This window comes from Hemibagrus wyckioides, linkage group LG11 (assembly GCF_019097595.1).
Source record: "Hemibagrus wyckioides isolate EC202008001 linkage group LG11, SWU_Hwy_1.0, whole genome shotgun sequence".
Lineage (NCBI taxonomy): Eukaryota > Metazoa > Chordata > Actinopteri > Siluriformes > Bagridae > Hemibagrus > Hemibagrus wyckioides.
The window spans coordinates 31,925,852-31,949,851 of record NC_080720.1 but is presented as its reverse complement, the minus strand read 5'-3'; the positions used below and the strand labels follow the sequence as shown (position 1 = coordinate 31,949,851).

The 24,000-nt window shown below is 47.0% G+C and overlaps 1 protein-coding gene and 1 pseudogene across 16 annotated transcripts in view; both read right to left on the bottom strand.

Moving 5' to 3' along the window:
* The window catches only part of baz2ba (bromodomain adjacent to zinc finger domain, 2Ba), a 90,106-nt gene that overhangs the window by 23,419 nt on the left and 42,687 nt on the right, over positions 1-24,000 (bottom strand). For 9 of the 16 annotated variants that reach the window (XM_058403653.1, XM_058403661.1, XM_058403656.1 and 6 more), the window contains exons 3-16: positions 14,249-14,398; positions 8,779-8,979; positions 8,144-8,299; positions 7,381-7,562; positions 6,736-6,945; positions 6,147-6,644; positions 4,454-5,087; positions 3,334-3,618; positions 2,376-2,436; positions 2,003-2,111; positions 1,676-1,777; positions 795-1,014; positions 617-709; positions 150-211 (exon numbers count right to left, since the gene is read on the bottom strand). In XM_058403653.1, the coding sequence (XP_058259636.1) occupies positions 150-211; positions 617-709; positions 795-1,014; positions 1,676-1,777; positions 2,003-2,111; positions 2,376-2,436; positions 3,334-3,618; positions 4,454-5,087; positions 6,147-6,644; positions 6,736-6,945; positions 7,381-7,562; positions 8,144-8,299; positions 8,779-8,979; positions 14,249-14,396 (2,961 nt within the window). In that variant the 5' untranslated portion in view covers positions 14,397-14,398. Of the gene's footprint in view, positions 1-149; positions 212-616; positions 710-794; positions 1,015-1,675; positions 1,778-2,002; positions 2,112-2,375; positions 2,437-3,333; positions 3,619-4,453; positions 5,088-6,146; positions 6,645-6,735; positions 6,946-7,380; positions 7,563-8,143; positions 8,300-8,778; positions 8,980-14,248; positions 14,399-22,908; positions 22,915-24,000 lie in introns of those variants that run through there. The other 7 variants (XM_058403660.1, XM_058403663.1, XM_058403667.1 and 4 more) reach the window with 3 other exon arrangements.
* Positions 22,951-24,000, bottom strand: part of LOC131361987 (uncharacterized) — a 4,386-nt pseudogene continuing 3,336 nt past the window's right edge.

Here is a 24,000-nt window from a genome sequence, read left to right as displayed (position 1 = left end):
GGGCTGTTTGGCAACACCAACACAATATTAGGCAGGTGGTCATAATGTTATGCCTGATTGGTGTATATCTATATGAGGAGTAAGGACTAGGGAACATCTGCTATTCGGACAGAGGAAGCGTGTTTCAGGAGCTGAGGTGAAACTCTGACCTGCTGTTTGAGGATCTTGATTTGCTCCTTCTGTTTCCTCCTCTCCTCTGCAGCCATGATGGCTGAAACAAACAAAAAACAATTATTTATAAATCTGAATTTGAACAATCGACTATTTATTAGAATCACTGAAACCCTTTAAAATGAACATTAAAAAAAAATCCTCTAAGAAGTAGAACTTCAGTTGTAGGATTATAAAAGATATCATCATCACCATATCGATATTCGCTGTCAGTAACGTCACTGCCCTGACTAATATAATATAATATAATATAATATAATATAATATAATATAATATAATATAATATAATATAATATAATATAATATAATATAACATATGTTGTGTCTGACTTTCTTTCTATTTATTTTAGAATAAAGACCATTCATTTCTCCGCAGGAAAATGCAAGCTGTTTTAAGATGAACGGCGCCGATATTTCCGCCCTCTTCCTACTTGACCTTCGTACCTTGCTGTTTGCGAGCTTCTTTAGCGGCTCGCGCGAGTGCCTGCTTCTCCAGCTTCCTCATCAGCTTCATCTGAGCAGCCTGCCGGGCGATTTCTGAAACAGGAGAGGGAGGTTTGCAAAAGGTTCGGCCATAAAACTCTGGGCAGTGAGTGGGTGTGGCTTGGCGTGTGAGCGTTACCCTGAGCCTCTAGTTTGCGGAGTAGCTTGGCCTCAGAGGGGCTGGGGAACTCGGTGTGGCCCACGTTGGGTGGGCGGCCCTTTCTGCGGCGCGAGCTGGAGCCCTCGCTGTTGCCAGCGCCGTGCTGGCGCTCCATGTTGGGAGGCCGACCTCTGCGGCCCTCCATGGCTCTGATCCGCGGTATGACCTCGTCCTCGCTCAGCGGGCACCACTGCAGACCCTGAGGATGGGCGTGATACGAGCAAACCGTCCAATCAGATCGCGGCACAGGGATCCTTGTGGTCTTTTTTTATATGCTAGCTTTATCATGTGCTTCATAACATTACTGTAGTTTAATATTGAGCAAGAAACAGACTAGTGAAGTTATATTGAAGATATTAGTGCAAAAAAAAAGAGAGAGAGAGAGAGAGAGATAAATCAATCGGTAATTTCAGAGGCTACTTAATTGTGTGAAAAATAATAATAATAATAATAATAATAATAATAATAATAATAATAATAATAAATCTCAGACATAAAGCCCAACACACAAAACAGAAACAGAAACCCTGTGGAGGTAATGAAAGCTGATTATCGCATGGCTTCCTACAGCATCGTATAAATAAGGGGAGGACTTTTATTCTTAGAGAACTGGGGCTCAAATCCAAAACCTTGCCCTCTTGATTTCAAGATGAAAGTGATAGGAGAAGAGTGAGAGAGTGAGGTGGGGGGAGGGGGGGATAACAGAAAGAAAACACGACCGAAAATAAATAAATAAACAAATGAAATTAAATAAAGTGGTAAAAAAGAGAAAAAGAGAAAGTGAGAGAAGCTTAGAGCGTGAGAGAGAAAGAAAGAGAGAGAGAGAGAGAGAGAGAGAGAGAGAGATGAAAGGCATTCACCTGGGGTCCTTCTCTGGCTTCATAGAAGTCACCAACCCTTATTTTTGCACTGAAGCTAAAATTATCGCGTGTGATGTCAGTTATTCCGTATCTGGATAGATACTACAGAAGAGAGAATAATAATGACGTTTGGTGAGACAGAGAGCCATCAGGAAGTGTAGGAGCACTACACAGCAAAGCTAAACTACACAGGGGGGGAGAAGAAGGAGGGAGGCTGGAGTAGCGGGGAAGCTACTGGAAGGTTTGCTTTTATTATTTTGTCAGGATTCCTGGGGGATTTGTGGGTACTAAAAGCGAGTGCGACAAGGGTCGGAGGTCGGGGGTTACCTTCACGACGTCGGGGTACTGCCTCAGGCGCTTGCCACAGGGTGCGTAATACGCCACGTCTCCTTGGAGACGACCTCCGGAGGATTTGATCCTGGTCTCTCGCCGCCAGCTAGAGTGTGGAGGCCAGAGAGAGAGAGAGAGAGAGAGAGAGAGAGAGAGAGAGAGAGAGAGAGAGAGAGAGAGAGAGAGAGAGAGAGAGAGAGAGAGAGAGAGAGAGAGAGAGAGAGAGAGAGAGAGAGAGAGAGAGAGACTGTCAGCTCAGCTCCAGCGTAATGGTGACAAAGTAAACGCAGTTTCAGGAAATTATATGTGAGAGAGAGAGAGAGAGAGAGACAGAGAGAGAGAGGTGTTTGAGTCACGCTGTTACACATACCCCATTTCTAAAGGAGTCTTTAGATCATCCTCGTTCATCACACGCTTCCTCTTTCCAGATCCTACAACATGAGAGAGAGAGAGAGAGAGAGTCAGAATAAAATATGCTTATATACACACACAGTTTGTTTTACTATCCTTGTGAGGACCTTCAAACACGCCTAAATCCTACAGAACCAAAATGAAACCGTTGTCCAAATGTCCACGCATGGTCAAAACTGTCAGATGTTCCTATGTCCCCACCGTGATATAAAAACACACACACACACACACCCACACACACACACACACACCACGAGCAGCAAACTGAACAGCTTGGCAAAGTAGAAAACGAGACTCGCAGTCAATATGGCGTTCACACCATTAGCTTTTCAACGTCCTGAAAGCTTCCTCCTCTGACATCGAGTCATCACGTTCCTCAAAGCCAGTGCAAACACACTCCCGAAACACTCACACACACACACACACACACACACCGTGTGGGAGTGAGAGAGCAACAAGTGCTCTTCCTGCTGTTGAAACTCGGCCAAGAACAAACCCACGGGCTTGACATGTTTGTTGGATTTGTGAGTATTTTGTTTAACGAATCTCCCTGGGAAAAAAAAAAAGCCGGAGTCAGCCAAACAGCCATAATGAGCGTACGAACCCGAGCCAACAGGTTCAACCAAACATGGCATGGAGGTTAGCGTAAAGCACACACACACCACCGCACACGCACAGTGCTCGTTAGCTACGGCGTTTACTGTAGCGCTCGGCTCTCGTGCGCAGGGGAGATAACGAGATTAAGAAGGAAATGTGTTCATTTCGAGGAAAAATAAATAAACCCAAAGCATCACAGATGCCTACGATCACACGTATCGGCGTTCTATAAACAGATCCTACCCACGTCACTGCGCGTGTTCAGTGTGAAGGCGTGTGCAGGTGCTTTCTTTTCCACTCTCGACTTTCCCGGAGATTACCTGGAGACGTGCCAACGGAATACGACGAGGAAGGCGAGCTGTGATAGGTCAAGGCACCGGAGCCGGTCACGATGGAGGGCGTGGCCACGCCGGAGGGCTTGATGACTTGGAGGTTGAGCGGCGAACAGTCTGGCAGGCTGTAGTTGGCGGCGGCGGCGGCGGCAAGCAGTGGCAGGTTTTTGCCGAGCTTCAGCTGCGTCCTCTCGCCGTCGGTCTCCGTCTCGGTCGTGTCCCTGTTCTTCCTCACCGAGCCGTTCAGCTCGCTGTCCGAGTTACTGTCCGATTCTGAGTGAACGGAAACAAAATGATCATTGGAAAAGATAACTATCGAAAGAACGAGTGATCCTAGGACTCCTTCAATAAGGTTATTTTTGTTTATTTACTTCTGTTTGCTCATTTTTGCTTTCTTACGTTCACTCAAGTATCTCGTGTGGGCGTGGCCTAAAGAAGCAGAAGTCGCAATATATACAGATCAGACATAACCTTATGACCACCTGCTTAATATTGTGTTGGGCCAAAGCAGCTCTGACCCGTCGAGGCATGGACTCCACTAGATCCCTGAAGGTGTGCTGTGGGATCTGGCACCAAGATGTTAGCAGCAGATCCTTTAAGTCCTCTAAGTTGTGAGGTGGAGCCTCCATGGGCCCAACCTCACAACTTACAGAACTTAAAAGGATACCTACAGGACTCAAAGGATGCTAACAATACAGGTGCCATGATGAGGAGATCATCAGTCTTACTCACTTCTTACTTCTTACTTACTCACTTCACCTCTCAGAGGTCATAATGTTATGGCTATATGAAATTTAAAAACAAGCTATTTATTTAGGCAGATTAGTTTATTATCCCTGCTACATATTTTACTATATTAGCTTACTTACATTACTAACTTTGCCTCTGTACGAGTTTACTGACAGCTCATATATGACAGGATAGGATGAACCACAGCTACAGGTTTAAAAAATGCAGGAAGGTTCTAAAGTTGTAAGTGGGGAACTGAAGAAAAGTCGGACCAGGTGCACCGTAGGAACAGTCTGACGCGTCACTGGTCGGATTTGGATTTACACCTAATTTATGTGGAATAAGTAGAGAAAAAGAATGTCCCAAACATTTCACAAACCTGAGAGACTGTCATCCTCATCCTCCTCGTCCTCCTCTTCGTCATCCACATCATCATCATCGTCGTCGTCGTCGTCCTCGCCTGATTCGTCCGAGTCCTTCTTGTCCGGAGTCTCCTGCTCTCCCACTCCGTGGTGGAACAGGTCCACGAGGGACTTCACCAAGTGCTTCTGGGAAACATCCTTCGAGGCCTCCAGGGCTCTGGGCGTCTTGTTTTTGCGGGAGGCCCGAGGTCGAGCTGGCAGGGCGGACGCAGGTACCAGAGCAGGCAGCGGAGCGGGTAAAGAAGCGGGCACAGACATGTCCTTCCTGCCGCCGGTGCTGAGGTTGACGGGCAGGTCGGAGCGAGGCTTGGTGGTGAGCGCTAGCGGGGTGTCCTGCGTGGAGCTCTGGATGATGCCGTTGGTGTGGCCCAGGCCCAGGAGAGTCTGAGTGAGCATGAGGCTCGGCGAAGCAGCCACGGCCTGAGCGGCCGGAGGCTTGGTACGACCCGACGTGGATTTGGAAGGGAGAATGGAAGAAGAGGAGGAAGAGGAGGAAGAGGAGGACACGACCCCGGAACTCTTCGAGGTCTTGTAAAGGTCCTGCTGCTTCTTGAGCTGGAGTGGGAACTCCTGGTCGTGCGCAAGTAAAGACTGGATTTAAAAAACAAAGAGAAAATCAGACAGAGAGAATGAGATTAAAAAGAGGAGAGAGACGGAGAAAGAGACAAAATAAAGTATTAAAAAAGGACTTGGGAGGAGTTGGAAGGAAATGTGGTAATTGCTCTGGTTGTCATGTGGCAAAGGCGCTGATGGCGAGCGCATGTGGTGTGTGCGTGTGTGTGTGTGTGTGGAACACGATGGCGTGTGTGCTCTGACTCAGTTTGGCTCCTCATCAGTTCTGGGAACAAAAGAGTCCGGAGCAGACGTCGCTCGCAGTGTCTCCACCATTAAAGCGCCACTCGCCACCGGGGGCGATAAAGAAAAGTGCACAGAAACACTGTGTTGAACGAGGTTAGCTCAATGGCTGTAGATTTCTGGGTTCGGTTTCCCGTCTCCCATCGGTAAACATGTCTTTGACGTCTGAATGGTAATTTCTGATGAATGGAACCCAAAAGCACAGGCTGATATTAGAGCGTTCAGTAGAATAACTGTGCAATAAAAACCACTTTAGCCGATTACGACGAACGGGTATTAGCCTCTTCAGCGGTAATTTCATGCTGACAGAAGAAAGAATGGGAATAAATCCATTTCTGCACTCATTTGCTAAGAATCTGGAAATAAGAAGTTGTGGAGTTAATTGCTCGTTGGCTTTTGGAGGGGCAATTTTTTATTTTATTTTATTTTTTTTTGCTAACCGCATTCATTTACAAAACTGAATAAAGCAGCAAATGCTACAGATAAGAGCATGGAGAAGTGGAGCTCAATCTCTCTCTCTCTCTCTCTCTCTCTCTCCCTCTCTCTCTCTGACCTTTTCAATGAGGCTGGTCAATACAGAGAGACGGACACTGAATACCAACTGTGTCCTGAAACCCCTCATCAGAAATTGGCTTTAGTGCTACACAGAGAAACCGCTCGAGCTCATTTGCTTTCCTCTAAATGGAAAACAAAATGAAACGAAACGAACGTGTGGTTGTGTGATTAATGCGTGTCGTTCGATTCTCGTAAACATGTCTGTAGCATGTGTTCAGAGTCTCACCACGGGGTCCTCACCTGTTTCAGTCTGTAGTCGGCGATGTGGGACAACGAGCTCTCCAGAAGCTTCCTGCTGCTCAGCGAGTCCTGAGACTTGTGGGCGGAGCCCCATGCTCTGGGGGAGGGGCTTAGAGGGGGTGGTTTAGGAGAGGATGACAGAGGTAGGGGCTTGGGAGGAGAAGGGACAGAGAGAGGTTTAGGGGAGGAGCAGAGTGAAAGTGGGAGTGGCTGATGAGAAGCGATGGGGAGGGGTCGGGGCGAGGAGGAGCCGTGGCGCTGAGGGGAGGTGTCGTGCTGCGATTGGCCGATCAGAGCCAGCGGCTTGGCGTTAACGGCGAGGCCAGTGGACTGTATGACGCTGGTCGGTTGTGCGAGTCTGTCTCTGGATTTGGAAACGCGATGCGTCGAGGTCTTCTGGTGGGAGGATTCTGGTGGGCCATTACCCTCCCGAAGCTCCCATGCTTCCGCGGCTCTGGAATGTTCCTTCTTGTTCGGCCGCAGGTTCGAGGCCGCGACCTGACGACGAAACGGAGAAAAGAAAACGTATTAGTCGTGAGTTAGAAACGGAGCGATGCGATGAACGTTTTTAAAATTTCCACAGGTCAACCTTCGCTTTCTTTTTCTTCTGTGGTTCTTTCTCGGAGTCGGACTCTTCGCTGTCTTTGCTCTGGTCGTCGTCGTCATCGTCGTCATCGTCCTCCTCCTCGCCGAGGTCGTCCAGGTCACTGCTGCTGACTCCCTCGATGTCGCTGTCCAAAGACGATCCTGACTCGCTGTCGCTCATGCCAGATCCCTCTGTCTGTTTCTTATGTGGTTTCTATAGCAACCAACAAAATAATGAAGTAAGGAATAGAAGGTTAAGTGAACGGCAACAAAGTGCCCATGTGTTTATAACGTCACGGAACAACCACAAAACAGCTGGAGACGTGGCAGATGTGCAAATCGGGCAAACTCCTCCGTCATGAAGATATCGTAAAAAACTTTACCGCTTCCACTCTGACTGTTACAGAGCTCTGACACTGGAGACTCCTTCCATACACATTAAACAAAAATCTCCTTACCGAAAAGTTTGTACCAGTCCCTGACGACGAGCTGTTACCATAGCAACCATGACATCTTAAAACAAGCGTGGTGTCTATCAAGAATTTCTGTCATTCAGTTCATTCGCTTCTCTCGATAGCGGGAAGTCCAGGTGACTCGACTTCCTGTTTCTCTTCAGCTGTAATGATGGTGCGCTCTGTTAAGTTTTTACCTTCTCTTTCGGTTTCTGCGAGGGTTTCCCCTGGAGCTCCGCTGTGCTGTTGCTGTGGGGAGGGGCCTTGCGAGCGCGAGGTTTTCCGGCCGAGGTGTTGAGAGCGGGCGAGGACGAGACGGACGCGCTGCCTTTCGTCGTGGACGGAGAGACCACGCTGCCGTTCAGGGCTCCGTTAACACCTGAAACACACACACACACAGACACAGTTTACATTTAAATGTGTAGAATTACAGGCTTAGTCCAAATCACACGACACAAAGCTTTATTTTTGTGGAAATTCTTTGGGAATCATCTCCAGGGATAAATCTGTTTTTTATTTATAATCCTCATAATAGGAAATGTTTGATGTATAGTTGCACATATGGAAGATATTTTCACTTAGAAATCATTAGTGCATTGCTCTCTCTCTCTCTCTCTCTCTCTCACACACACACACACACATTCACCAGCCTCAATCTCGCTGTGCCCTGAAGCGCGCCTCTGCTTAAACACTGATCCGAAATCCGGTTTGTCTTCGTATGAAACTGAATAACGGAGTGTATCAAATTGATAATTACTACAAATTAGGAAGATTGATGGAAAACAGATGAGAAATGGAATTATTGTTGATCGTTTCTCAGCTAGGAAACCGGATTACTCTGTGATTCCGGCTCTGTGTCCAACGTTATTGCCACAAATCATTGATTCAGCGTTGCGTTACGCTGCACGCACTCGGACACCGAGCTTCGCAAAGACACGTGTTGGTGCTGCTGGTGTTCACCTTTCGGACCCTGGCTGCTTTTGCTCAGGGTTTTGGACGTGTAGGGTGTGGCCTCGTGGTTCTGAAGGGGAGGGGCAAACAGCGGGGGCAGGCCTAGAAAAGGAGGGAAGAAGGCCGCCGGACTCCGGCCATGAGCTTCGGCTGCTCTCCACCACTCTGGGATTTCGGGAGAAACACACGATCACGGTCATTATGTTTACGTCACAACGATGTCATATACTTGATTCTGATTGGTCAGGAGGGTTTATATAAGATATAAATATAACAAAATAATCATCATCAGGTTTTAACAATGGCATCTCTACACATCTCGAACCTGATTCCGCTGTCCATATTCTAATCATGTGTTGAAGTTTTAATGGTTACATCATTAAGGACAGTGTTACAGAAGAGCTGAAGGGAGCTGAAATGAACAGCTAAATATCTCGAGAAGCTTCTCCTGTGTGTGTGAGGTGAAAAATCCGACCTACTCCTAACCTGATGATGTAACAGAGTGGGAGGGATTTAGCTCATTTGAATGATAATGATCGATGATGCGATTTGTACCGTCGCTAAACCTCTTTAGAATACGGACAGGAGGGTTACAGGCTGCAGCGTTGGCATGGAAACGAAGCGAAGAAAATAAAATGGCTGACCTGTGAAAGCCCCTAGTTGTGGGTGCGCCGCGAGGGCCGCCGTCACCCCCAGTGCCCCGAGACCGCCGAACTCGGGGCGAGCCGCGCCGGGGGAGAGCAGGCCAAAGGCGGGGTGCGCCATCACGGGGAAGGCACTGGGCACCGAGGTCACAGAGGTCACGCTGAACGGCTGCTCGCTTCCCGTCACCCCAAACAGAGGACCTGTAACAGAAACACACACACACGTGAATCACACACACACACACACTCAGTGTATCGCTAACGATCGCATACTGTTCATAAAAGAAAACCCTTTCGAACATCTGCGTGGGAATTTCTATCCCAGTGGACGGACGTGATTGGTTAGAAGCTGTTATCATGGAAAGCAGGCAGACCAATAGAATTACAGCTAGCCGGCTAGTTACAGGTCAAGAAAAGCGTCCAGATATTTGACCTTGCTGTGACCTTGACCCTGCCTGGATCCATTCCATAATTGAATCCAGTTTTGTTTACTGGTTATGAGACTTTAACTGGTTGACGAACTGAAGAGGAACCCTAACAGGAGAACGGACGGTCAGCTTCCCTGTAGTGACCGGGACTCTGCAGGGTGAAGGATTCCAGGGGATTCATTGGAACATGGAGGTGCAAGAAGGAGACCACAGGTCGGTCCGGATAAAACTCCACACATGGAAGATTTATCATGCAGATTCTCCAGCTTTACACACACACACACACACACACACACAATTCTATGCCTGAAGAGGAGGGGTGCAAATCCCTACACACACACACTCTCTCTCTCTCTATCTATCTATCTCTCCCTTTCTCTCACACTCTCTCTCTTTCACACACACACACACACACACACACACTCTCTCTCTCTCTCTATCCATCTCTCCCTTTCTCTCTTTCACACACACACACACACACTATCTATCTCTCCCTTTCTCTCACACTCTCTCCCTCTCTCTCTTTCTCTCTCTCACACACACACACACACACTCTCTTTCTCTCACACACCATCTATTTCTCTATCACACTCTCTCTCTCTCTCTCTCACACACACACACTCTCTCTCTCTCTCTCTCTCTCTCTCTCTCACACACACACACACACACTCTCTCTCTCTCTTTCTCTCACACACTATTCTCTCTCTCTCCCCCTCTCTCTCTCTCTCTCTCTCACACACACACACACACACACATACACATACACACACACTCTCCTTCTCTCTCCCACACACACACACCCACAAGCTGTTATCCTGGTGTGTAATTCACTTTTGGAGGGTGAGCCGATGCCATTAGTTCCATGCAGAGAGAAAAAGAGCAGAGTAAACTCTCTCTCTCTCTCTCTCCATGCGAGCTGTCGCGGCTTTTACGGGCGAGTTCTGAATGCAACAGTTCTGATGAGTACGTGGAGTTTAATGTAATCACAGGCTTGCTGACACACGCTGACCGAAAGCTATGATCAAAAAAAGAAAAGGGGGAAAAAAAATAAATAGGACTGGGAAGTAACACAGAGCCGTCCGGCTGATTCACTCTGTACTGCTGTAACACACACCACGTGTTAAATCATCAGGGTGACTTCATCTTCATCATCATCATCATCATGACTGGAGTGGTATTTTTTTGGCAGGATGATGTCTCCTGCAGGACTCGGGTATAATATCTGCACCGCATATCCCACGTAAACTCAATTAGCGTTAGAGAGAGCGCTAAAGAAAAAAAAAGCGTCTTGGATGTTAGGCCTTCCAGCAGCGGCAGCGCCGGCCGAGTGCCAGGTCAGGCTCGGGCGGAGGGAAAAAAAGTGATGACGGAGAAATATGGAGAGGCTTTTTTGCTGCAACTGGGAGGAGACGATGAACAGATGTGTGTGTGTGTGTGTGTGTGTGTGTGTGGACGGTGGAGACGGACGGGTGGTGCAGGAGAGAGTGTTCCCTGTGGGCACTGCTTCCTTTACAGGCTTCAGACTCTAAAGTCTTTCTCTTCCCATCTTTCTCCCTCACACACACACACTCTTTATCTCTGACACTGGAGACTCCTTCGTCACCATATCAACCAGTTACCACACGCCGACCAATCAGAATGGAGAACTCCACAGTGAGGGCGTGAGAGAGCGAGAGAGAGTGCGGACTTGGGGATGAACGACCGGAACGTTCTCCAGGAAGGTTGACATTCACTCCTGATGTCACACACACACACTATTTATCTCTGACACTGGAGACTCCTTCGTCACCATATCAACAGTTACCATGTAAACCGTGACAGCTCGTTACCACACGCCTGAGCCGCTCTGAATCTCCGAATCAGAATTGAGAACTCGACAGCGAGGGCGTGAGAGAGAGAGTGTGGATGTGGGGATGAACGACCGGAATGTTCTCCAGGAAGGTTGACATTCACTCCTGATGTCACACACACACACACACCACGGCGGAACAGCGCCTCACATTAATGTGCTTATAATTAAATCACACACTGAGAGAGAGAGAGAGAGAGAGCGAGAGAGAGAGAGAGCAGAGTTACAGGATTACCCTTCCATCCTTCTCCTTTATGTCACATGCACCCTTATTTGTCCTCCTTCACGTTTTTTTCCCGGTTACACTCTTCACCCTCACTCACTCACACACACACACACACACAATCAGCCATCAGCGTCCCCTCCTTCCTCGGCGTCCTTCACTGTGACAAACGGGGCCGTCTCCGAATGCACCGCTGCGTCTCCTCGCCCCGCTCGTGTGGGATGCGGAGCGGAGGGATTAACGTGCCCTTTGTTGGCGTCAATCACGCCGCCGCCGACAGATTGGAGTTAATTGCCAAGCCTGTGTTTGAGGGGGAGAGAGCGCAGACATGTGTTCTCCATTTTAGCCCCTGCGAGATGCTCGCTCGTGTCTTCTCCATTTCGGATTTCGGACCAGAAACGTCTCTCTCTCTCCGTCTCTATCCGGGCGTGACCACTCGCTCGGTTCATACGCATCCCCCCGATTAAACTCGCACAAAACTTTTTGTCCGACAACAAAAAAAAAAACCTACAAAAAAAGCCTTTTTTTCTTATTTTACCCAGATTCTATGAATATGCGAATAAGGTGCCCATCTGACATGCCCCTCCCCCTTTTCCACCGGTACACTGATGCAGCACAGCCCACATTTGCATTGAAAAAAATTACTGGCTTCTCACAAGAACTCCACATTCTATGAATATGCAAAAACTAGACACGCCCCCCAGCCCACATGCTCCACCCACATTTTTCCATGAACACATAAATACATTCATTTTATTTTTAGAAAAAGAAGAAACAAAAGAAGATAAAGAAAGAAGGCTCTGACGAATCAGGCTTTTTTTTCTTACTTCCTCCAGATTCTATGAATATGCAAATAAGGCACCGCCTCCGACCCAGCATGCCCCTCCCCCTTTTCCACCAGTACGCTGATGCAGCATGGCCCACATTTGCATTTAAAAAAATGATTGGCTTTTAGTTTTATTTTTAGAAAGGACAGGACGAGGAAGGGATGAAAAAAATGTAAGAAAAGGGAGAAGATAAAAAAATGAAAGCGAAAGGAAGGAAAGTTCCAGTCATTTTTCTTCTTACCTTCTCACAAGGACTCCACATTCTATGAATATGCAAACACTAGACACGCCCCTCTCCGGCCCACCTGCTCCACCCACACATGAATGATTTATTTTTATTTTTAGAAAAAGGAAAAAAAGGAACAAAAGGAGATGAAGGGAAAGGAAAATAAGCAAAAAGGAAAGACGAATCAGCCTTTTTTTTCCTTACTTCCTCCAAATTATGTGAACATGCAAATTAGAAACACCTCTCTGGCCATGCATGCCCCGCCCCCTTTCTAGTGTAGCCTGACTTTAGGTCAACTTAAAAAAAATTACATGTAGTAAGTCCACTAAAGCCTGAAGCCTTTTTCTATTTTTTCTAAAAAAAAAAAACAAATTCGACCAATTTCTAAAAGAATTAAAAATAAATAAATAAATAAATAAATAAATGAATAAATAAAAGACACCCTGTTCAGGCCTCCAGAGACAATACGAACCTCGTAACAAAGCTTCACTCTGAGCCCCTGTGCTGAGGCTAGCTCAACACACACACACACACACACACACGGGCGCAGATTGGAGAGATGGTCGATACGAGCAACTAATGGGGAACTCGTACGATCAACACAGGGATGAAAAATATATTGTGCTGCAGAGAGCAGAGAATAAACGCCACACTGCAGCTGACACTGATTCTCACAAAGAGTCGTCTCAGTTACACTGTCAGGAAACACTGATCCTACACCGAGTGGACAAGAGGGGAAGGAACTGAGGAGAGGAGGAGAAAAAAGTGGAAAACGGAGGAGAAGGGAAAGGAAAAACGAAGGAAAGTTGAACAACGGGAAAAGAAATCTGAGAAAAAGTGAAGGACAGGGAAAGGAAAGGAAAGGAAAGGAAAGGAAAGGGATGGGAAGGGATGGGAAGGAAAGGAAAGGAAAGGAAAGGAAAGGAAAGGAAAGGAAAGGGAAGGAAAGGAAAGGAAAGGAAAGGAAAGGGATGGGAAGGAAAGGAAAGGAAAGGAAAGGAAAGGAAAGGAAAGGAAAGGAAAGGGATGGGATGGAAGGAAAGAAAAGAAAAGAAAAGAAAAGGAAAGGGAAGGGAAGGAAAGGAAAGGAAAGGAAAGGAAAGGAAAGGAAAGGAAAGGAAAGGAAAGGAAAGGAAAGGAAAAGGAAGGGAAGGGAAGGGAAGGGAAGGGAAGGGAAGGGAAGGGAAGGGATAGGATGGGATGGGATGGGATGGGATGGGAAGGAAAGGAAAGGAAAGGAAAGGAAAGGAAAGGAAAGGAAAGGAAAGGAAAGGAAAGGAAAGGAAAGGAAAGGAAAGGAAAGGAAAGGAAAGGAAAGGAAAGGAAAGGGAAGGAAAGGAAAGGAAAGGAAAGGAAGGGAATGGAAGGAAAGGAAAACTGGACAGGAAAGAAAAAGAACAAAGAAGGGAAAAGGAAAACCTAAGGAAAGGAAAGTCTAGGAAAACTTAGAAAAAAAGAACAGGGTAGGGAAAGGAAAGAATTAAAGGAAATGAAAGGAAAAAAAAGAAGAAAGAGAGAGAGAGAGAGAGAGAGAGAGAGACGCTCTCAGCAGCAGAAGCAGCCTGACAAAAGCCTAGTTAATTGTGGGAGTCTCATTAATGCAGCAGCTTTTCAATTTGCAGCCAAAGCTGTGAGCGCTAAAGCCTGGCTGAGAGAAAAAGGTGTTTTCACATGTTCCACAATAACATGGTAATTATGGCAGGAGCCAGTCAGAGCACTTTCACTACACCAGCAGCAGGAACGCAGGGACCGGGGCCTCACACACACACACACACACACACAAAGAGGATTATGCAGATGGACATAGGGGAAGTGTGTGTTTTTTTGTTTTACATTATCGGATGTGCAAAATGTGCAAAGTGTATGCTCGATATGCTCCATTCCAGAGTGTGTGTGTGTGTGTGTTTGTTTTCTTACCGCAGGCGGCGAGCGAGGCTGCGGCTCCGTGGTTGAGGCTGCTCTTGGCGTTGGAGGCTGGGGACACTGAGGATGAGGATGAAGATGAGCTGGTGTGTACGGAGACCGGGGTGGAGGAAGGCGAAGCCAGTCGCTCTCCAGACTCCATATCTGTCAAACCCAATCAAATCACAGCGGTTAGAAACAGTGCACACACACACACTGCCACTCTTCCTTTTACATCTCACTTACTCCAAACAATATACCTATTTAAAACCAGTCACTAGTCATTCGATGCAACACACCCACTCACCCACACACTTATTACACACACACACACACACACACACTAAGCATCTTTCCCCCCCTCCAGACTGCATGTTAATGACAGATTTGGGCAGAAGCCTTGGCACAGTTTGTTCTCTTTGTCAGTTTAACAATTCATTCACTTTAGAGATAGACTCGAGTGGAGAAGAGTCACAGGTCCACACACACACACACACACACAGAGGGAGAGGTGTGTGTGTGAGACGCACTATGATTTACGAGGCTATTCACAGGCCTTTTTACACTCTGTGAAACAAGCAGAGTCTCCGTGGCGAAGTGTTTAACAGGAAAATGACTCTTTTTACTGTTCCAACTCGTGTTCTACCGGAACGCCGGATTTATCCCGATCCAGAAACTCAGGAAGATCATCCCGAGGACAACGCACAGTTCGCGCGTTCTCCGCATACGCTTTGCCTGATATTTGACTTGGAAAAGCACTTCCTCTTCCTCAGTTTATGAAAAATCTCTCTGTGAGATGTGAAAATGTGCTCTGAGGTGTCAGGAACGCCGAGGTGTACGGGACACTGAAGTGTATTGAAAAATTCTTGAAGTGCAGGGTGGTGTACGGAATTCCGACGGAATGCTAAAGAGTAAGGAAGCGTAGGAAATGAGGGCAGAATGGAATGCTGGAAAGTGGGGGAAAAAAATGGAAGTAAAACAGAACACTGAAGTATAAGGAATCAGATAAGGAAGGGTACGGAATGCCGAAGTGTAGGGAAAAAGGAATGTGTATGTATTGGGAATAGTCGAGTGTAAAAGGAAATACTTGAGTGTTGGGAATAGTGGAGTGTTGGGAATATTCACATGTGGGGAGTAGTTGAGTTTAGGAAATAGTCCAGTGTTGGGAATAGATGAGTGATGGGAATAGTTGTGTCCGGTGTATGGAATGCCCGAGTGTTCGGAACACTCAGGTGTTTGAATTGCACAAGCTGAGCAGATTCAGTAGTGAGATTATGGCTCTCATTTGTAGAAAGATATGTGAGAGATTTTGTGTGTGTGTGTGTGTGTGTGCGTGAGATCTGGTGTGTCTTTCAGCCTCGTGGACTCAACTCTCACTCCGAGAGTTTGGCTACGCTGGAACACACACCGGTTTCACGGCACGCCTTTGTTATTGTATCGTTATACATCAACACTCTCTGCCTGTCCCCTGGGCTTCTCTCTCTCTCTCTCTCTCACTCTCTCTCTCTCTCTCTCTCTGCAGCAAACACACACACACAAACACACACACACACAAACACACGCTATTAGATCTCAGTGATGGAGCCATCCGCAGAATATCAACTAACTACTCTCGCCCATGAGCAATGCTGATGGATTGGCAGATATGCACACACACACACACACACACACACACACAGAGGCCATGTCCTGTTCTACTCTTCCTCCATTTTCTCTCTCTCTCTCTCTCTCTCTCTCTTTCTACTCTGCAGTTCTTGTTATCTAATAATCTGCCTCCACGTTACTCAGCCTCCTAAAGGTCACCGGGTCACGACCCTTTTATCCTGAAGCCTGGGAACTGGGAAAACCGAAGCCTCACTTTGCCCTGGGGAAAAAAAAAATTAAAATTCCTACACAAATCTCACCTCAACAAAAACGATTCATTTAAATAAGTAAATAAATAAATAAATAAATAAACAAATAAATAGATACAAGTTAAATGCTGGCTTTTATGCTGCTGAGTGAGGGGAATTAATTTTGGGAATTTCATTAAATTGGGAATTCATTCTATCCTGATGGGAGTGGTCTCTTCCGGCATGACCCCGCCCACACCCACAGGGCATGAGTAATTAACCGATGATGATGATTTCGGAGCGGTGTGTTAAGACGGAGACAGCACTCTCCACCTTCAGCTCAGACTCAGGGAATGTCGTCGCTCCGGGAAGATTCCCGGGAATTTGGGAGAAACTGCATGAAGGTGTGATAAAGCTGCAGGCTGGTCCTGGCCCAACAATTTCAGCCGTCTTTGTTAACGTGTATTCAAACGGAATAAAAATGACTCATTTCTTTTCACGTCGTTCCTTTACTGCCTTAATCCGAAGCTGGAATTTTCATGGATCCCCCCCCCATCCACCCCCCAGAGCCCCCCCCCCCCCAGAGGAACGTTTACACGAGACGGAAAACACCCGAGGCGTGAACGAGGACACGTGGACGTATCTGCCTGTGCACACGACAAATATTCCCTTGAACAAAAGATCAAACCTTTTCCGTGCACCCGGGTCTCTATGGCAACAGCGGAGACGGACAGGCGCTAAATACGCTTTACCTTTCGCCAGCCAATCACTTAGCGTGATTACGGTTAATGTAGGCCGTAATAGGCTGGGGCTTTCCGAATAACTCACAACAACAACTGTGATTAGCACAATAACGGTATGCTGGGGTATTTAAGGATCCAATCCAGAGTTAATTATCAGAAATTAAAAATGGCTTTAGCATCGGAATTAGCCTGATTTTATAGGTAATTAGCAGCCTTCCACCGTGGCACCACGAGGCACCGCGCAGTAATCTCCGTGAGCTGCGTAATTAATTCGGAAGGGTTCGAGTCGGCCAATGGCGAGTCCGGAAATACAAACAGCTGCTCCCGGATTCCTCAAATGAGGTGGTCATATGCTGGGGAGCCTGTGTACTGCAAAAAGCGCTCAACTGTACACCACACACACACACACACCCACACACACGCGCGCATGCGCAGGGTTACAAAGAATTGATGAACTAAGCTAATGATTAGCCAGAAAGACGTATTTAAAACCCTTCACTATCAAGGGGGGCAGTAATTCTGGATTGATACTGGTGGTACTGGTGATACTGGTGTGCATGGAATACTGACTAGTACATAACAGGCAAGTGTAAGAACAGTGAAGAGTATGAAATACTGAACTGTAGGAAATGCTGAAGTGTGCTGAATTCAGGAGTTTAGGCAACACTGGGGTGTGCAGAATGGAGTGATGGAAGTGGGGGGGGGAGTGTGGGGAATGCTGGGGTGTTGGGAATTTTGAAGAGTAGGGAATGGTAGAGTACAGAAAATGCTGAAGTGTAGGGAATGTTGGAGTATAGGGAATGCTGAAGTGTAGGGAATGCTGGAGTATAGGGAATGCTGATGTGTAGGGAATGTTGGAGTATAGGGAATGCTGAAGTGTAGGGAATGTTGGAGTATAGGGAATGCTGATGTGTTGGGAATGTTGGAGTATAGGGAATGCTGATGTGTTGGGAATGTTGGAGTATAGGGAATGCTGCAGTGTAGGGAATGTTGGAGTATAGGGAATGCTGAAGTGTAGGGAATGCTGCAGTGTAGGGAATGTTGGAGTATAGGGAATGCTGATGTGTTGGGAATGTTGGAGTATAGGGAATGCTGATGTGTTGGGAATGTTGGAGTATAGGGAATGCTGATGTGTTGGGAATGTTGGAGTATAGGGAATGCTGAAGTGTAGGGAATGTTGGAGTATAGGGAATGCTGCAGTGTAGGGAATGTTGGAGTATAGGGAATGCTGATGTGTTGGGAATGTTGGAGTATAGGGAATGCTGAAGTGTAGGGAATGTTGGAGTATAGGGAATGCTGATGTGTAGGGAATGTTGGAGTATAGGGAATGCTGAAGTGTAGGGAATGTTGGAGTATAGGGAATGCTGATGTGTAGGGAATGTTGGAGTATAGGGAATGCTGAAGTGTAGGGAATGTTGGAGTATAGGGAATGCTGCAGTGTAGGGAATGTTGGAGTATAGGGAATGCTGAAGTGTAGGGAATGTTGGAGTATAGGGAATGCTGATGTGTTGGGAATGTTGGAGTAAAGGGAATGCTGATGTGTTGGGAATGTTGGAGTATAGGGAATGCTGCAGTGTAGGGAATGTTGGAGTATAGGGAATGCTGAAGTGTAGGGAATGCTGCAGTGTAGGGAATGTTGGAGTATAGGGAATGCTGATGTGTTGGGAATGTTGGAGTATAGGGAATGCTGATGTGTTGGGAATGTTGGAGTATAGGGAATGCTGATGTGTTGGGAATGTTGGAGTATAGGGAATGCTGAAGTGTAGGGAATGTTGGAGTATAGGGAATGCTGCAGTGTAGGGAATGTTGGAGTATAGGGAATGCTGATGTGTTGGGAATGTTGGAGTATAGGGAATGCTGATGTGTTGGGAATGTTGGAGTATAGGGAATGCTGATGTGTTGGGAATGTTGGAGTATAGGGAATGCTGATGTGTTGGGAATGTTGGAGTATAGGGAATGCTGAAGTGTAGGGAATGTTGGAGTATAGGGAATGCTGATGTGTTGGGAATGTTGGAGTATAGGGAATGCTGATGTGTAGGGAATGTTGGAGTACAGGTAATGCTGAAGTGTAGGGAATGTTGGAGTATAGGGAATGCTGAAGTGTAGGGAATGTTGGAGTATAGGGAATGCTGAAGTGTAGGATACACTCAGGTGTTTGGAATATCCTGCTTTTTACGTTTTATGTAGTTTAGCCTGGAATCCACTATGTTGTTTTTTTTTTTAAATCATATCATCTGAGTGCCATCAGTAATCTGACAGTAATACAAGTCTGTGTGTGTGAAGTGTGCTGCATAGATGCACGTGTGTGTGTGTGTCTCATGCGTCTTACTCTGTGTGCATTATGTCCCGTGTTAACAGATGGTTGATGCTAGGCGCACTAATCCGGCAGCAGAGGCTTCAGAATGGCTCGGTGTTAACCGGAGCGTGCCAGCTCCTGTGCTAATAGAGCACAGAGGGCCACACACACACACACACACACACGCGCGCGCGCGGTGCCCCTCTGAAACCGTTGGGAACCACGTTGCGATGTCATCGGGTTATCATTAGCCACTTCTGTGTAGTTGTGTTGCTCTATAGCGCTACATTAACTTGTCACTTTTTCTAAGAGCAGTGTGGCCTCGGTGGTGTGATCTGTGGTGTGTGTGATGGGCTCTGCGCTTAACGAGGATCCAAAAGCAAACTCGCTCGCTTGTCCTCGCTGACCGGCCACGCCGCCTGCTATGACGCCATTGGCTGGAGCGGATCTCCTTGAGCGCGAGATGGCTTCGCCCATGTCGTGCGGCACAGTTGCTTGGCGACACTGGCAGCCACACCGGAGAGAGACGGAGACAAAGATGGACAGACGAGGGGCGGGAAGGGGGAGAAGTGGGGGATGGAGGAAGAGAAACAGTCGAATGGAAAGAAAGACAGAGAGAGAGAGAGAGAGAGAGAGAGAGAGCAAAGGAGGCACGCCAGGAAGAACAAACTGGAGGGAGAAGAAAAGAAAATCGGAGGATGGGGGAAAAAAAATAGCATTGCGTGCAAGGGTGGTTTTGTGCAGTGAGACGTGCTAGTCACTATTTCACCTGCCTCAGCTGTGTGTGTGTGTGTGTGTGTGTGTGTGTTCTTCCTCCCGTCACACTCAGTATAATCTAAAAGGACTCTTTAAGCACGGCAGAGCTGCAAGGTCTAACTGATAATAGTGATTTCAATGCCGCTGACACTGAGCTGATAGCAGATTTTTTTTCCCTTTTCAACTGAGGCCAGTCCTTTCACACACACACACACACACACACACACACACACACACACACAAAACAACCTTCAAACACTCCTCCAGCACTATCATCATGACACACACACACAGTTAAACACACGAGGCTCTACAGCACATTATTTCCACGGCACTGTAACCGAACTGCGCTCCGAATTTGTTTACTTAGACGAGGGCAGAGGTGTGGGCGGAGCTAGAAGCCGCACTGATCACTGATTGGTCAATCGTCGAAAAGAACTCTCTCTGGGTTTTTTTTCAGTGCAGATCCTTCCTAGTGCACGTCGTCCCCTGAAGAACGGCAGAAGAACCCATGAGCTTTGGTGCTTTTGATGTAGACCGCACAGTTTGCGAAAGTATCGGCACCCACGGCTACGTTTTCCCCGCCGTGTCTTGCCCTCGCCGGTGAAACGGGCGGCGCCTGGGCACGGCCCGGGCTTTTAATCTTTTTATTGTGTGTAGCGAGAGTACCAATTAGCATATCGAGCAGCACTAGCCTTTGTTTTTCCCCTTTAGATATGTAACAGGTATATCGACACAACACAGAAAGGCAGCCATTATTTTCTTATTAGCAGTATTTTTAGATTCATTCCCAACACACACACTCACACACACACATACACACACACACACACACCTGTCAGAAAATTCTAGATCATTCAGTACACAGTTAGCAAACACAATCTAACATCAGCGAGCTTTAATCAGAGATTTAACAGCAAAACATCGACGTGCGCGGCTGGAAGCACTGACTCAGAGAGATCGCATCGCCTGCCTGTGTGTGTGTGTGTGTGAGTGTGTGTGTGTGTTATGAGTAACCAGAGAGCAGCAGCTCAACCCACACCCAAACAAAGGGCCTGTGACAGATGGCAAAGCAGTGCATGCTGGGATGCGTGGGTCCCCTGGCCGGGAGCTGCTCTTTGGCCTTGTGTTGAATTACCAGATCTCCAGATACACACACACACACACACACACACAAATATCTTTTTGGCACATTTCCATAGGTATTTGTTTAACCGTCGATGAAGACACGATACGCTCGACACTTAACACACACGTTATCCAAATGATCAGAAAGAACCCTTTTCTTTAAGCAGCATTCCGAGATTTTTTTCCGATTTTAACTCCTTCACTTCCCGAGATGCTGCTTTTTTTTTTCCAACTTTGAAACCACCCACTTCCTCTCAACATCCTGTTTACCTTCCAGCAACATCATTCTAATTCCAACATCTCACTTTTCCTTCCCCAGATCATCCAGTTCCACCCCTCTGCTTTCCCAACGTTCGGTTTTCCGTCCAAAAAATCGCTGCTTCCTGCTCCTTCACGTTCCAGGATTTCAGTTTTCCTTCCAAACACCATTCTGTTCCAACCTTCCAGAAAAAAATCACGCCTTTCTTTCCAGAGCCTTCCTTTTCATCCAGACTCACCGCGGAGGCCAGCCAGATGTCTAGACAAAGTCAAAGCCGTGATCTCTTTCTATTTCACGCACGCACACACACACTCACGCACACACACACATGCACACACACACACACGCACACACACACACACACACAGAGTGCGTAATGCTCTCAAATACCCGACTGTACAACAACCAGCTGTCACACCACATAAAACTTATCTCTAATGTGACACTGAACAAACAGAATGTGTGTGTGTGTGTGTGTGTGTGTTAGAGGGCAGATTCTCAAGCTGGTTGTTCCCCCTATCCAGTCTCACCAATACCGCGACCCTGAGGCATTACACTGTGTGTCTCGCTTTCTCTCTCACACTCACACACACACACACACACACACACGGCCTTGGCCAAACAGGAAGCAGTGGAATGTTCCGATATGTTCAGCATCATGTTTTGATGTTGTTTCCGTTTCCATCTGATGGAAGTTCAGCCAGCAAAAAAACTCTAATTGTCACTGTCCAGTTGGAACAAAATAAAGCCCTGGCCCTGACGTCTACGGAAAACTGTATGGAATGTTAAAGTACACAGAATGCTCATGTGTATGGAACACTGGAAAAACTAAAATAAATAAAAACCCTCTAGTGTATGGCACATTGAAGTGAAAAGAAAAGAAATGAAAACAAAAAACTTCAGAATAACGAAGTGATGGAAAAACTGATATGAACGGAATCCAGAAGTGTATGGAACGTTAATACGTACGGAATACTGAAGTGAAAATAACTAAATAAAAACAGCACTATATGGTATACTGGAGCAAACTGGAAGAGTCCGGAAGTGTACGGAATAGTGTAGAGTACGGAATAGTGAGATACTAGAATGGCCGGAAAAGGGAAGAGTATGGAATGCTGCAGCATAGGGAAAACTGAGGCGTAAGGAGTGTTTAAAGTCCGAGGCGTACGGAAGAGAAAAGCGTACGGAACGCCGAGATGTTCGAAACACCGAAGCGAACAGAATGCTTAATTGTATGTGAATAGGGAACACTACTGGGCCTGGGTTCTAACCCGGGAATGCCGTGTGAACGCTTCTGCGGTTCGGAGCGCCGGAGGTCGGATCGGCGGCGAGTCCCGAGGAAGTCTTTAGGTCCAAGCTGTTCACGATTCAGCACTAATGCTTTGCTTACTGGTCTTTTCGAAGGAACCTGAGGCAAATCCACAGCACATCCTCCATCAGCTCCCACTGGACATCCTCTAAATCATTACATCCTGAGAGAGAGAGAGAGAGAGCGCATGCGAGAGCAAGGGAGAGAAACCCTGATGAATCTGCTGTTCTTCCCCAGCCTTTACTCAGAGCCCATTTCTTATTCACTCCGGAGGCAGCAGAACGCTCAGATCCGGCCAAAACTGGATATATTTAGACACTCCATTACAGAGAGCCGTGTGTGTGTGTGTGTGTGTGTGGGAGAGAGACAGAGAGAGACACAAACTGATTGTCCCTGTGAATACAACCGTCTCAGATAACTGGAAAATGCAGATCCATACACAACCACATGCACATCAAACACACACACACACTCTTTCTCTCTCTCTCTCACACACACACACACACACACACACTCTGGAGTGGGCATGGGGAAAGACGGAGAGATAATTACACTTATTACTCTATATTACACACACTTTAATCACTTTCTCTCTTGTTAAGCCCCAAATCATTTACTCAGCTCCCGTCTCTTCCCTCAGGCTACATCAACATGATTACCTATTCCTGATCCTAATAAAAAAAATGATTTAGAGCGCGGTGGCAGTCGCGCACGCACAAACTGGGATTTCTCCTCTCCATTAGTGGGGAACAGAAGTGTGTGTGTGTGTGTGTGTGTGAGAACATTGGCAGGAACATAAAACCAGGGCAGAAAATCCATCTGGCGTTTAGGACGAGGGGCAGCGGCGCAGTAACACTGGTGGATCAGCGGGGAGAAAGAAAGTTAGCAGGAAGGAAACAGGTGTGATTGACGCCATGGCCGTTTTCTTTAACACACACACACACAAGGCAGCTCTGTAATTAATCGAATATTCAGCCCTGGCTCTGGCCTGTGGAGCGAGTACATCAGGAAAAGTAGCACAGTTAGGGTTTTTTTCTCTTCTGAGCAGGAAGCCGGGTCATTTCTGAAAAATTCTGGGGGAAAAAGAACGTGGCATAAGGTCAGGTGACTGTTTTCCGTGGGCGGGTCTGAACAGGTGCCGGCGTGGACTGTAGTGTCAGAGAGAAAAGTGCAACAAGGTAAATAATGAAGTAAAGGTGAGGCAAGAGTGATGAGGGAAGAGTCGGGAATGCCGGAGCGTATGGAATGCTAAAGTGCACAGAAAGCAGGACTAAGGAATGCTGATTAGACCGTAGTGTGTAAATGCTAGTGTATACAGTGCTAATGTGTTTGAAACGCCAAGTGTGTAGAATGCAGAAGTGTACGGAAAACCGGTGTGACGCGAATATTGAAGTGTATGGAATAATGAAGTGTATGGAATACTAAAGTGTACGGAAAACTGATG